Below are 12608 nucleotides of genomic sequence, written 5' to 3'. Positions count from 1 at the left end.
CTGGAATAACAGGCGTGAGCCACTGTGCCCAGCCATGGTATTCTTAAATTAAATGAGTTGATATGTGTCCTAACAGAATACACCCGGTGTAAATAAAAATATTGTGTAATCTCTTGCATTTGACTGGTAAATTTTCTGCATGTCTGTTAAGCCTAGTTGATCTATAATATGGTTTGAATGTCCATGTTCTCCAAACATCATGCTGCAATGTAATCCTCAATGTTGGATGTGGGAACTGATGGGAGTTATTTTGGTCATGAGGCAAAATTTCTCATGAATAGCTTGGCACCATCCTCTTGGTAATCAGAAAGCTTACACTTTATTAATTCAAATGAAAGCTGGTTCATTAAAAGAACCTGGCTCCTTCACCTCACACTTGCTCTCTCACCATGTGATATGTCCACTCTTTGCCTTTCATCGTGATTGTAAGCTTCCTGAGACCCTCACCAGAAGCAGATGCTGGCACATACTTCTTGTACAGTCTGCTAAAGGGTGAGGCAAGTAAACCTTATTTTCTTTATAAATTATCCTCTCTCAGATATTCCTCTATATGCAAAATGATTAATACGGTCTATAAAGTCTAAGTTTTCTTTCTTTTTTTTTTTTTTGAGATGGAGTCTTGCTCTGTTACCCAGGCTGGAGTGCAATAATGCAATCTTGGCTCACTGTAACCTCTGCCTCCTGGGTTTAAGCGATTCTCCTTCCTCAGCCTCTCAAGTAGTTGGATTACAGGTGCCCACCACCACACCCAGCTAATTTTTGTATTTTTATTAGAGATGGGGTTTTGCCATGTTGGTCAGGCTGGTCTCAAACTCCTGACCTCAGGTGATCCGCCCGTCTCAGCCTTATAAAGTGTTGGGATTACAGGCGTAAGTTACCACACCTGGCCTTACGTTTTCTTTGTTTTATTAATTTATTTGAATTTTCTATTTTTGAAAATGGGGTCTTGATGTCTACAATTATTATGTTGGTATGTATTTCCTGCTTCACTTTTGTCAGTAATTGCTATATATATATTGGAGCCCTGATGTTATACATACATACACAGATAGGTAGATATAATAGTTATGAATTCCTGGTAAATTGACTTATTTTACCATTATATAATATCAATCTTTGCCTCATGCTAATGCTTTTTTTTTTTTCTTTTTCTTTTTTTGAGGCAGAGTCTTGCTGTCTTGCCCAGGCTGGAGTGCAATGGCACGATCTTGGCTCACTGTAATCTCCACCTCCCAGTTCAAGTCATTCTTCCACCTCAGCCTCCCAAGTAACTGGGATTACAGGCACTCCCCCACCATCGTGCCTGGCTAATTTTTGTAGTTTTGTAGAGATAGGGTTTCACCATGTTGACCAGGCTGGTCTCGAACTCCTGACCTCAGGTGACCCACCCACCTCGGCCTCTCAAAGTGCTGGGATTACAGGTGTGAGCCACCATGCCCAACCACTAATACTTAAAGCGTATTGTGTCAAATGATTATGACCACCTCACCCAATTGTGGTTACTATTTTCATGGAATACAGATATTTTCCAATCTGTGACTTTCAACCTATTTGACTCAATGCTAAAATGAGTCTCTTGTAGGCAGCATATTTTATGCTTTTTTCTTAAGCCACTCTGGCATTCTATTTCCTTTTTTTTTCCTTTTAATAATTGTATTTATTTATTTATTTTCAAGATAGGGTCTCATTCTGTCAACTATGCTGGTTTGCAGTGGTGTGATCTTGACTCACTGCAGCCTCAACCTTCCAAACTCAGATGATTCTATCATTTCAGTCTCTCAAGTATCTGGGTTACAAGTATGTACCATGACACCCAGTTAGTTTCTTTGTTTTTGTTTTTTTGTTTTTTTTTTCCCTGAGACAGAGTCTCACTCTGTCGCTCAAGCTGGAGTGCAGTGGTACGACCTCGGCTCACTGCAGCCTCTGCCTCCCAGGTTCAAGTGATTCTCCTGCCTCAGCCTCCTAGGTAGCTGGGATTAGAGCAACTAATTTTTGTATTTTTAGTAGAGATGGGGTTTCATCATGTTGGCCGGGCTGGTCTTGAACTCCTGACCTCAAGTGATCCTCCTGTCTCGGCCTCCCAAAGTGCTGAATTACAGGTGTGAGCCCCCGTGCCTGGCTATTTTCTTTGTATTATTTGTAGAGAGAGGGCTTTGCCATGTTACCCAGGCTGGTCTCAAACTCCTGGTATCAAGTGATTAGTCCATGTCATACCTGTAATCCCAGCACTTTGGGAGGCCAAGGCGGGTAGATTACATGAGGTCAGTAGTTCGAGACCAGCCTGGCCAACATGGTGAAACCCTGTCTCTACTAAAAATACAAAACATTAACGAGGTGTGGTAGTGCATGCCTGTAATCCCAGCTTCTCTGGAGGCTGAGGCATGAGAATCACTTGAGCTGAGGATGTGGAGGCTGCAGTGAGCCGAGATGGTGCCACTGCACTCCAATCTGGGTGAAAGAGCAAGACTGTCTCAAAATTAAAAAAAAAAAAATCACAAAATTTACAATAAATATTCTTAAATATTCACTTTAGTCATAATTATGCAACATTTTACTAAAATGTTTTTATCTTGCAAAGCTAAGTCTCAACACATATTAAACAACTACCAATTTTTCCCATTTTCATGGCACTTTTCAAACACCAGTCTTTTTTTTCTAGGAGTGTAACTGCATCATATATCTCAACAATCTCTGTCTTTTTATGGCTGGCTCATTTTATTTTGCATAATGTCATCAAAATTTATCTTTATAGTTGTTAGACTGTCTTCTGCTTTTTGAAAACTGAATGACAGTCCAGTTTTTTTGTTGTTGTTGTTTGTTTTGTGTGTGTGTGTATGTTTTTTTTGTTGTTTTTTTTTTAATAATACAGATTCTCACTCTTTCACCCAGATTGGAGTACAGTAGTGTCATCTTGGGTCACTGCAACCTCTGCCCCTCGGGATTCAAGCGATTCTACTGCCTTAGCCTCCCAAGTAGCTGGGATTATAGGCGAGTGCCATCATGCCTGGCTAATTTTTGTATTTTTAGTAGAGTTGGGGTTTCACCATGTTGGCCAGGCTGGTCTCGAACTCCTGACCTCATGTGATCTGCCCTCCTCAGCCTCCCAAAGTGCTAAGATTACAGGCATGAGCCACAGTGCCCAGCCAAGTATTTTTATATTTCAGATCGTATCTACTGAATGATTTGGTGACAGAAACTTGTTTTGCTTTTACCTATTGGCTTTCAGTAGCAATAGTATAATAATTATGGGTATGAAAATGACTCTTCATATGACCATATATGTGAAAGTATATATATGTGCTACATTCTATTTTGTCTACTTTTTTTTAACCTTTATACTTGTAGCAAATTGTTTTAATTCTGTAGCTTTGTAATATGTTTTAAAATCAGAAACTATAATGCTTCCAACATTGTTCTGTTTTTGAAGATTGTTAGGTACTTTATTGTCCCTTGAGATTCCATATACTTTAGGGGTTGCTGTTTTTATGTCTTCAAAAATGCAATGAGAAATTGGGAAAACATTGCATTAAATCTTGTGTATTGAGCAGTATAGACATCTTCACAATATTAATTTCAACTTTTGAACAAAAGCATGCTAAAGAATTTGGTTTAATTTCTATATATTTGTAAACTTGTTAGCTTTTAATATTATTGTTTTATATTGTCATTCCATTTTTGTTATGGAAAGTAATCCATAAAATTTCAGTTCTAAAATACTTTTTAAGACTTTTTTGACTTAGTTGGTGGCCTATCAAGAAGAAAGTTGTATGAGCTATCGATAAGGGTGTGTATCTTAATGTTGTTGAGTTTTGTATACCTACGTTAGGAATATTTGTTTTATACTGCCTTCAGGTCCTCTGTTCTCTTACTAATATTCTGTCTTGTTTTATTCTTATTTTAGAAAATGGGATATTAAAATATTCTATAATTATATTGTTCTCTATGTGTTTCTTCAATTCTGTTGATATTTGCTTTATATATTTAGAACCCTAATGTGAGACACACACACACACACACACACACACACGCAAATTTGTCATAGGTTCCCATGAATCTGTTATTGTTTAATGTCCTTATTTGTCTCTTTGGAGTTTTGACTTAAAGTACATTTTATAAAATATGACAATTACTTAAGATGTAGCTTGTGTAATACTGTTTTGATGTCTGCTGCTCTTGTTTTGTTAATATTTGCATGGAATGTCTACTTCCATCTTGCCACTTTCAGTCTTTTTATTATTAGATCTTTTCTGACTCTTGTAGAAAGGCAAGTTGGATCTTGATTTTTCTTTTCTTTTTTTTTTTTTTTTTAGCGGGAATCTTGTTCTGTCACCCAGGCTAGAGTAGTGCAGTGGTACCATCTCAGCTCATTGCAACCTCCGCCTCCCAGGTTCAAGCAATTCTCCTGCCTCGGCCTCCCAAGTAGCTGGGATTACAGGCGTCCACCACCATGTCTGGCTCATTTTTGTATTTTTAGAAGAGACAGGGTTTCACCATATTGGTCACGCTTGTCTCAAACTCCTGACCTAAGATGATCCACCGCCTCGGCCTCCCAAAGTGCTGGGATTACAGGCATGAGCCACCGCGCCTGGCCGATTTTTCAGTTCTTTAAATAAATCCCTTTATTAAATGTATGTCTCTTGATTGGAAAGTTAATTATATATATTCAAATAATTTTCTGAAGGTCTTATAATGTCATTTTATTAGTTATTTTCTTTGATTCTTGTATCTTTGTCCCTCATTTTTCTTTGTCTTCCTTTGATGCTTTCATTTCTTTCTTATTTGTGTATCCATACAGATATTTTTGGGGGTAACTTGGGGATTACATAAAACCTCTAAAAAATACAACAATATAGTTAACCTGGTAAAAAAAAATTAATTTCAGTTGCATACAAAGTTTTTTTTGTTTGTTTGTTTTGTTTTGTTTTATTTTTGAGACAGAGTCTCACTCTGTTGCCGAGGCTGGAGTGCAGTGACACAGTCTCGGCTTACTACAACCTCCGTTTCCCAGGTTCAAACAATTCTGCTTCAGCCTCCTGAGTAGCTGGGACTACAGGCGCGTGCCACCATGCCTGGCTACTTTTTGTATTTTTTTTAGTAGAGACAGGGTTTCACTACGTTGGCCAAGTTGGTCTCGAACTCTTGACCTTGTGATTCACCCGCTTTGGCCTCCCAAAGTGCTGGAATTACAGGCATGAGCTACCATGCCTGGCCGCTTACAAGGTTTTTTCCTTGTTACATCTGTCCTCAACATTGTTATTGATGGTGCTAATTATATCTTTTTATGTTGTATGTCCATTAACAGTTGTTTATAATAGTTTCTATGCTTTTATCTTTCAAGTTCTAGAGAATAATTAAAAATGTGTACTGCACCATTATGATAATGCTAAGGAATAGTATTTTTCTGTATGTGCATATCTCTCCCAGAAAGTTATGTATTTTCATATGATTATGTGTTGTTTTCTTGCATCATGTTATTTTCAGTGGAAATAACTCCTTTTCACCATCTTTGATATGTAGGGCAAATGGAGTGCCAATATACTTTTTCAGGATTTGGTTATTTTGGAAGATCTTTTCCTTTTTATCTGGTAGGACAGTTTTGCTGATGGTATTATTCTCACTTGGCAGCTTTTTTTTTTTTTTTTTTTTTTAAGGACTTTGACTATATCACACAGTTTTTTTTTTTGGCCTGCAAAATTTTCTTGACAGATTCACTGGTTTTCTCATAAGACTATCCTTGTAAATGACATATCACTTTCATCTTGCAGCTCCCAAGATTCTCTTGCCTGTGACTGTTGAAATCGTGCTTATATATGTGTGTGTTATAAATATCTTTGTGTGTATCCTAGTTTGTTGAGCATGTTCATTTTTACATCAGTTTTTCCTACTTTTAAAATTTTTCAGTTTTTTTTTTTGTAATTTTACCTTAACAATTTGTTTTTGATATTTTTAACACTTGTTTTTATCCTCGTATTTCTGATTTTCAATAGTTGTCTGTTCCTATTTAATTCATTGAGTATTCAATTTATTTTAAATTTTTAAAATTAATTTTTACAGCTTCATTCTTTAATAGTTGCTTTCAGAAAATTTTATAATGTTTTTGATGAGGTCATGTTGCCTTCATATTTTGTATGCATTATAATTTTTTTTTGAGATTTGGACATTAAAAACAAGCTACCCATCACAATCTTTATAATGTATCTTTGTCTTGTCATAGCCTGAAACCAACTGTCTTGGCTAGAGATTTTGGTAGTCTCTCAAACATGTTCTTAAAGTGTGTCTTTTCTGAAATTTTTTGGGTTTTTTAGTTAAAGGAGTTTGTTCATGAGTCAGTAGTCACTTGCTACACCTGTTCCCTGTCTGTGGTACTGCAGTTTCTCCGCTGCTGCAACATTCACCTTGGGGCTCAGTTGACTCAAACTGTCATTCCATAGTATATCACCATTTCTTTTGCATTTTATGTCATGAGAGACAGAAATCAGTGTCTGGAAAAGTCCCTAGAAGTCTGAAATGAATATGTGTGTGCCACTATTTTTCTTCTCTTTTCAAAAAGAAACCAAGAGTTGCAATTTACTTCTTTTTTTTTGAGACAGAGTTTTGCTCTAATCACCCAGGCCGTAGTTCAATGGCGTGATCTCAGCTCACTGCAGCCTCTACCTTCCAGGTTCAAGGGACTCTCCTGCCTCAGCCTCCTGAGTAGCTGGGATTACAGGCATGCGCCACCACACCTGGCTAATTTTTGTGGTTTTACCAGAGAGGAGGTTTCATCATGTTGGTCAGGCTGGTCTTGAACTCCTGACCTTGTGATCTGCCTGCCTCGGCCTCCCAAAATGCTGGGATTACAGGCACGAGCCACTGCACCTGGCCTGCAGTAGACTTTTCTTTTCCTTCTATATGGCTCTTTGCATTGTGCTCACCTGGGGCACTGCACACACTTAACTCATTTATATATTTTCCACAAATGTATCTTGGTCAGTATGTTTTGTTACATTGATATGTCTGTGAAGGAATTAGGGCCTGTGGTATTTTGCTGTGCCATCTTGCTTATGTAGTTTGTATATTTTTATAGGTTAGATTTGTAAGGTATATTCATCTGAGTCTAGTAAGTGAAGTAATTGTTATTTTTATTTCTTTCAGTTGTGTGTTCTCATTTTGCCCAAGACCTTTGGCCAAAGCAGGGCTTAAAAGATTCTTTTCAAAAAGTGATCCTGAGAAGATATGGAAAATATGGACATGAAAATTTACAATTAAGAAAAGACTGTAAAAGTGTGCATGAGCATAAGGTGCACAAAAGAGGTTATAATGGACTTAACCAATGTTTGACAACTACCCAGAGCAAAATATTTCAATGCGATAAATATGTTAAAGTTCTTCATAAATTCTCAAATTCAAGTAGACACAAGAAAAGACATACTGGAAAGAAACCTTTCAAACGTAAAGAATGTGGCAAATCATGTTGCATACTTTCACAACTAACTCAGCATAAGAAAACTGCTACTAGAGGGAATTTCTACAAATGTAAAACATGTGGAAAAGCCTTTAACCAGTTCTCAAATCTTACTAAACATAAGATAATTCATACTGAAGTGAATCCCTACAAATGTGAAGAATGTGGCAAAGCCTTTAACCAGTCCTTAACTCTTACTAAACATAAAAAAATTCATACTGAAGAGAAACCTTACAAATGTGAAGATTGTGGCAAAGTCTTTAGTGTATTTTCAGTCCTTACTAAACATAAGATAATTCATACAGGAACAAAACCCTACAATTGTGAAGAATGTGGCAAAGGCTTTAGTATATTCTCAACCCTTACTAAACATAAGATAATTCATACTGGAGAGAAGCCCTACAAATGCAACGAATGTGGTAAAGCCTTTAACTGGTCCTCAACTCTTACTAAACATAAGAGAATTCATACTGGAGAGAAACCCTACAAATGCAATGAATGTGGTAAAGCCTTTAACCAGTCCTCAACCCTTACTAGACATAAGATAGTTCATACTGGAGAGAAACCCTACAAATGTGAAGAATGTGGTAAAGCCTTTAAACGGTCCACAACTCTTACTAAACATAAGAGAATTTATACTAAAGAGAAACCATACAAATGTGAAGAATGTGGGAAAGCCTTTAGTGTATTCTCAACCCTTACTAAACATAAGATAATTCATACTGGAGCAAAACCCTACAAATGTGAAGAATGTGGCAGCGCCTTTAGGGCATTCTCAACCCTTACTGAACATAAGAGAGTTCATACTGGAGAGAAACCTTACAAATGTAATGAATGTGGCAGAGCCTTTAACTGGTCCTCAACTCTTACTAAACATAAGAGAATTCATACTGGAGAGAAACCCTACAAATGTGAAGAATGTGGCAAAGCTTTTAACCGGTCCTCAAACCTTACCCGACATAAGAAAATTCATACTGGACAGAAACCATACAAACCTAAAAGACATGACAGTGCTTTTGACAACACCTCAAACTTTTCTAGACATAAAAGAAATCATACTGGTGAGAAATCCTAGAAATGTGAAGAATGTGACAAAGCGTTTAAGTGGTTGTCACACTTGATTGTATATAAGATGATTCATACTGGAGAAAACTCCGAGAAGTGTGACAAATGTGACAAAACAATTCTCATACCTTATTGCACAGGAAAGCATTTATACTTGAGAAAAATTGTATAAAGAATGAAAAAGTCATTAATATCTGCTCATATCTTACTCAACATCAGAAAGTTAGTACTTAATAAAAGCGTTATCAATGAAATTACTGTCAAAAGATCTTTCAGACAATATAAGCCTGTAAAGTGCAGCAGAGTATTTTGAAGAGAAACATTAAAAATACGAAGAGGTTTGTAGTACCTTTGCTTGTATCATAGATCTTACTGTACACATTTTGTACTAGAGAAAAACCCTGAAGCAGTTGTTCAAACTTTGTTCAATACCAGGAAATTTATGTTGGAGAAAAACCCTATGAGTGTAATGAATTTGGAAAAATACTTTTTCAACAACAGCTTAGAACACATGAGAGGAATTATACTAAAATAGATTTTTGCAAATGCAACAGTAAATATGAAATACATGATCCAAAATTAGGTTTATATAAATATCAGAGAATTCACAGTACAGATATCTTAAGATACTGACACTTCAGACATTACACAAAATCAGAGTGCTGAGTACAGAAAGTTATCCAAAACACAAGTTGGTAGATAACTAATAGTGAAAAAGTTTTTTGCAGAGGTATATTTACATTCAAAGTACACTGTTTTCTTTGGAAAAAATTACAGGTTTTTTAAAAAGTGAATAATGATATAATTCAACTCTCAAATCCATGTTGTTTGGTCTTTTTTGGACGGAGTTTCGCTCTTGTTGCCCAGGCTGGAGTGCAATGGCGTGATCTCAGCTCACTGCCATCTCCGCCTCCTGGGTTCAAGTGATTCTCCTGCCTCAGTCTCCCGAGTAGCTGGGATTACAGGCATGTGCCACCACGCCCAGCTAATTTTGTATTTTTAGTAGAGACAGGGTTTCTCCATGTTGGTCAGGCTGCTCTCGAACTCCCGACCTCAGGTGATCTGCCTGCATCAGCCTCCCAAAATGCTGGGATTACAGGCATGAGCCACACACCTGGTCCATGCTTTTCTTCATTCCTATTGTATTCACATGTGAAAGCATGTGATCAACTGTTGTTGCATCAAAGATATGAGAGATTTTTTTTTTATTAGATGGGCATTACTTATGACCTTTTTAATGGAAGAGTAAGAACATTAAAATGAAAGACACGTGATGAAAATCTAAGTAGAGAGGCTCTTGTGGTTAACTGATAATATTGAGTCATGCATGAGGTAGGTGTTCAGAGTAATATTCTGCATTATAGTGAAAAGTTTTTAAATTTTAGTTAAAATTCAGTATTTTATGAATTGTGCTTTTCATAATAAAATGCAGTACATTTCAAAATTTTTAGATTATGTATGAACTTAGATTTTTAAACATATTTTAACATGTTAAGACTGTTGTGTATTCAGTGAAGCATTTTTATGCCACAAACTTTAACCTGCCCCACCTTACTCAATGGCGTAGGTAAAAGATGATGATAGCAATATACTATTTGGTTACATAGTGGACTAACATCTTTAGTAATCTCTTTTGCCAGTGGCTTTAAACTGCAAATAAGTCAAAGAATATTCCCATAGGTTTTACATTTATATTTTTTCTTATTTAAATTTATTGTTCTTATTTTTCATGGGTACATAGTATGTTTTTATATTTATGCCATATATGGCATGTTTTGATACAGGTATATAATATGTAATAATCACATCAGGGTAAATGAGGTATCCATTACTAGCATTTATCCTTTGTATTACAAACTGTTCAGTTCTATAATTTTATTTTAAAAGGTACAACTAAATTGTTGTGGACTACAGGGTTATTTTTATGGTCATAATAAAAATTATAAAAGTATAAATAAAATACATTTCTGAGTCCTGAATATTTTTTAGAATATGTTATATATTTTTCTTCTAACATGTGGCCTCTTTGCCTACAAGCATATAAAGACTTTTAGTTTTGATTTACATAGAGTTAAATATAGATACATTTTACTTTAAAGATAAATCTCAAGTATAAGAAAATTGTAAGTGTGCTTGTGTGAGTATGTTTGTACCTATTTTCAGAAGAAAAGAGCAATATTGGAACAAAACAAATCATTTTAATAAGGTGACTAATTTACTAGAAAACTAACAACCTCAAAAATGCTGAAAGCAAATCTATACTCTTTCTGCTTTGTATTGAATTCATTACTGTAAAATATTATGGCTTATGGTTCAGAATCTCCCCATGCAGATGTTCTGTTTTTACTTGCCTGGTACTCATGGTAGAGCTGTACATTTCTTTTTTCTTACAATTTCTTTTACAGTTTATGAAGTATTATGTGAGCTGGTCAGGGATTACAACAATGATTTTTTATAAAATTTAGTAGTGTACAAAAAGTAATTTTTAGATGTAATTTTACTATTAGTCTATTAAGTTATAATTTACTTATTTAGTTAAAACATTGCCCTTTGTTCTTTTAATTGGAGAACCCTATGTGAGCCTACTTTTTAAAAGTTATTATTTCTTTCACTTTTCATAATTGATATAAGTAAATTTATTTATTTATTGAATTTGTTCAGGTAAGTACTAGGAAGGCTTCCTGAGTCATGAGGATGCTATTATATATAAACATAGCAGACAAACATGACAGTGCTTGCTGTGTAACAGATGCTCCATAGTAAGACGTAAATACTCCTGTTGAAGTTAGTTTGTAACTTCAAGTCAGAAATGGAATATATCAATGGTGAAACAGTAACATTGATTCTTCATATGGAGAGGACTTTTTTTTTTTCTGGGCTGCAAAGCTGAATTCTGCTGAATTTAAAGAGAAATTCTGGTAATTTTCTAATTATCGTCAGGTTTGTTTGTCTTATGTGTATTCCAACAATGTATGCATCACAGCTCTTCTTTTTCTGTATTATGGCTACAGTTTTCTCACTGTTGTCTTTATGCCATGTCATTTCGCATGGTAATTTAGTAAGTTTTGATGAGAAATTTCGTATTTTTAGTGCACTGAAAAATTGGTTTTAATTGGCGAGTTTGCTTATCAATATAACTCTCAGATTGTTAATTAAGATAAAAGACATACACTGTCCACAGGTGAGAGGATTAAATCACTTGGCATTGTTTTTAACTGTAAAAGAAAAATCTTACTAGATTGTTACACAAAGTGTTGCACATATAAAATTTGCTAGAAAATATGTCAGAAATAAATTAATTTTTATTTATTCATTTTTTTTGAGATGGGATATCACTCTTTTTACCCAGGCTGGAGTGTAATGGCCCGATGTTGCCTCACCGCAACCTCCACCTCCCGGGTTTGACTCTCCTGTCTCAGCCTCCCGAGTAGCTTGGATTACAGGCATGCGCCACCATGCCCAGCTAATTTTGTATTTTTAGTACAGATGGGGTTTCTCCATGTTGGTCAGGCTGGTTGTGAACTCCCGACCTTAGGTGATCTGCCCACCTCGGCCTCCCAAAGTGCTGGGATTACAGGCATGAGCCACTGTGCCTGGCCAGAAATTAAATTCTTGAGAGAGCTAATGGTAAATCTGACTGGGCACGCTGGCTTAGGCCTCTAATCCCAACACTTTGGGAGGCTGAGCTGGGTGGATTACTTAAGGCCAGGAGTGCGAAACCAGCCCAGCCAAGATGGTGAAACCCTGTCTCTACTAAAAATACAAAAATTAGCCAACTGTGGCCGTGTGTACCTGTAGCCCCAGCTACTTTGAAGGCTGAGGCAAGACAATTATTTGAATGCAGGAGGCAGAGGTTGCAGTGAGCCGAGATCATGCCACTGCACTCCAGTCTGGGCAACAATGAGACTCCATCAAAAACAAAAAAAAAAACAAAAAACCAACAACAACAAAAAAAACCCGATAAATCAAACATTTTGAATTTAATTTTCTATAATATAGCACAACTTATGTTTTCACACAGAATCTTCTATCTTTAAGTGTGGCTGTTAAACATTGCAAAATAATAAAATGACTTCTGTTGATTTGAAATTTGGAATAG

General features: G+C 36.0%; 1 protein-coding gene across 1 annotated transcript in view; it reads left to right on the top strand.

Moving 5' to 3' along the window:
• LOC709453 (uncharacterized) overlaps positions 1-10469 on the top strand; it is a 34402-nt gene extending 23933 nt beyond the window's left edge. Inside the window, 2 exon segments of the mRNA XM_015133408.3 lie at positions 7135-8435; positions 8437-10469. Of these exon segments, the coding sequence (XP_014988894.3) occupies positions 7135-8435; positions 8437-8565 (1430 nt within the window). The 3' untranslated portion in view covers positions 8566-10469.
• Positions 10470-12608: the final 2139 nt, after the last annotated feature.

Source organism: Macaca mulatta, chromosome 3, assembly GCF_049350105.2.
Source record: "Macaca mulatta isolate MMU2019108-1 chromosome 3, T2T-MMU8v2.0, whole genome shotgun sequence".
In the NCBI taxonomy this organism is placed as follows: domain Eukaryota; kingdom Metazoa; phylum Chordata; class Mammalia; order Primates; family Cercopithecidae; genus Macaca; species Macaca mulatta.
This window is presented reverse-complemented; position numbering and strand designations above follow the sequence as displayed.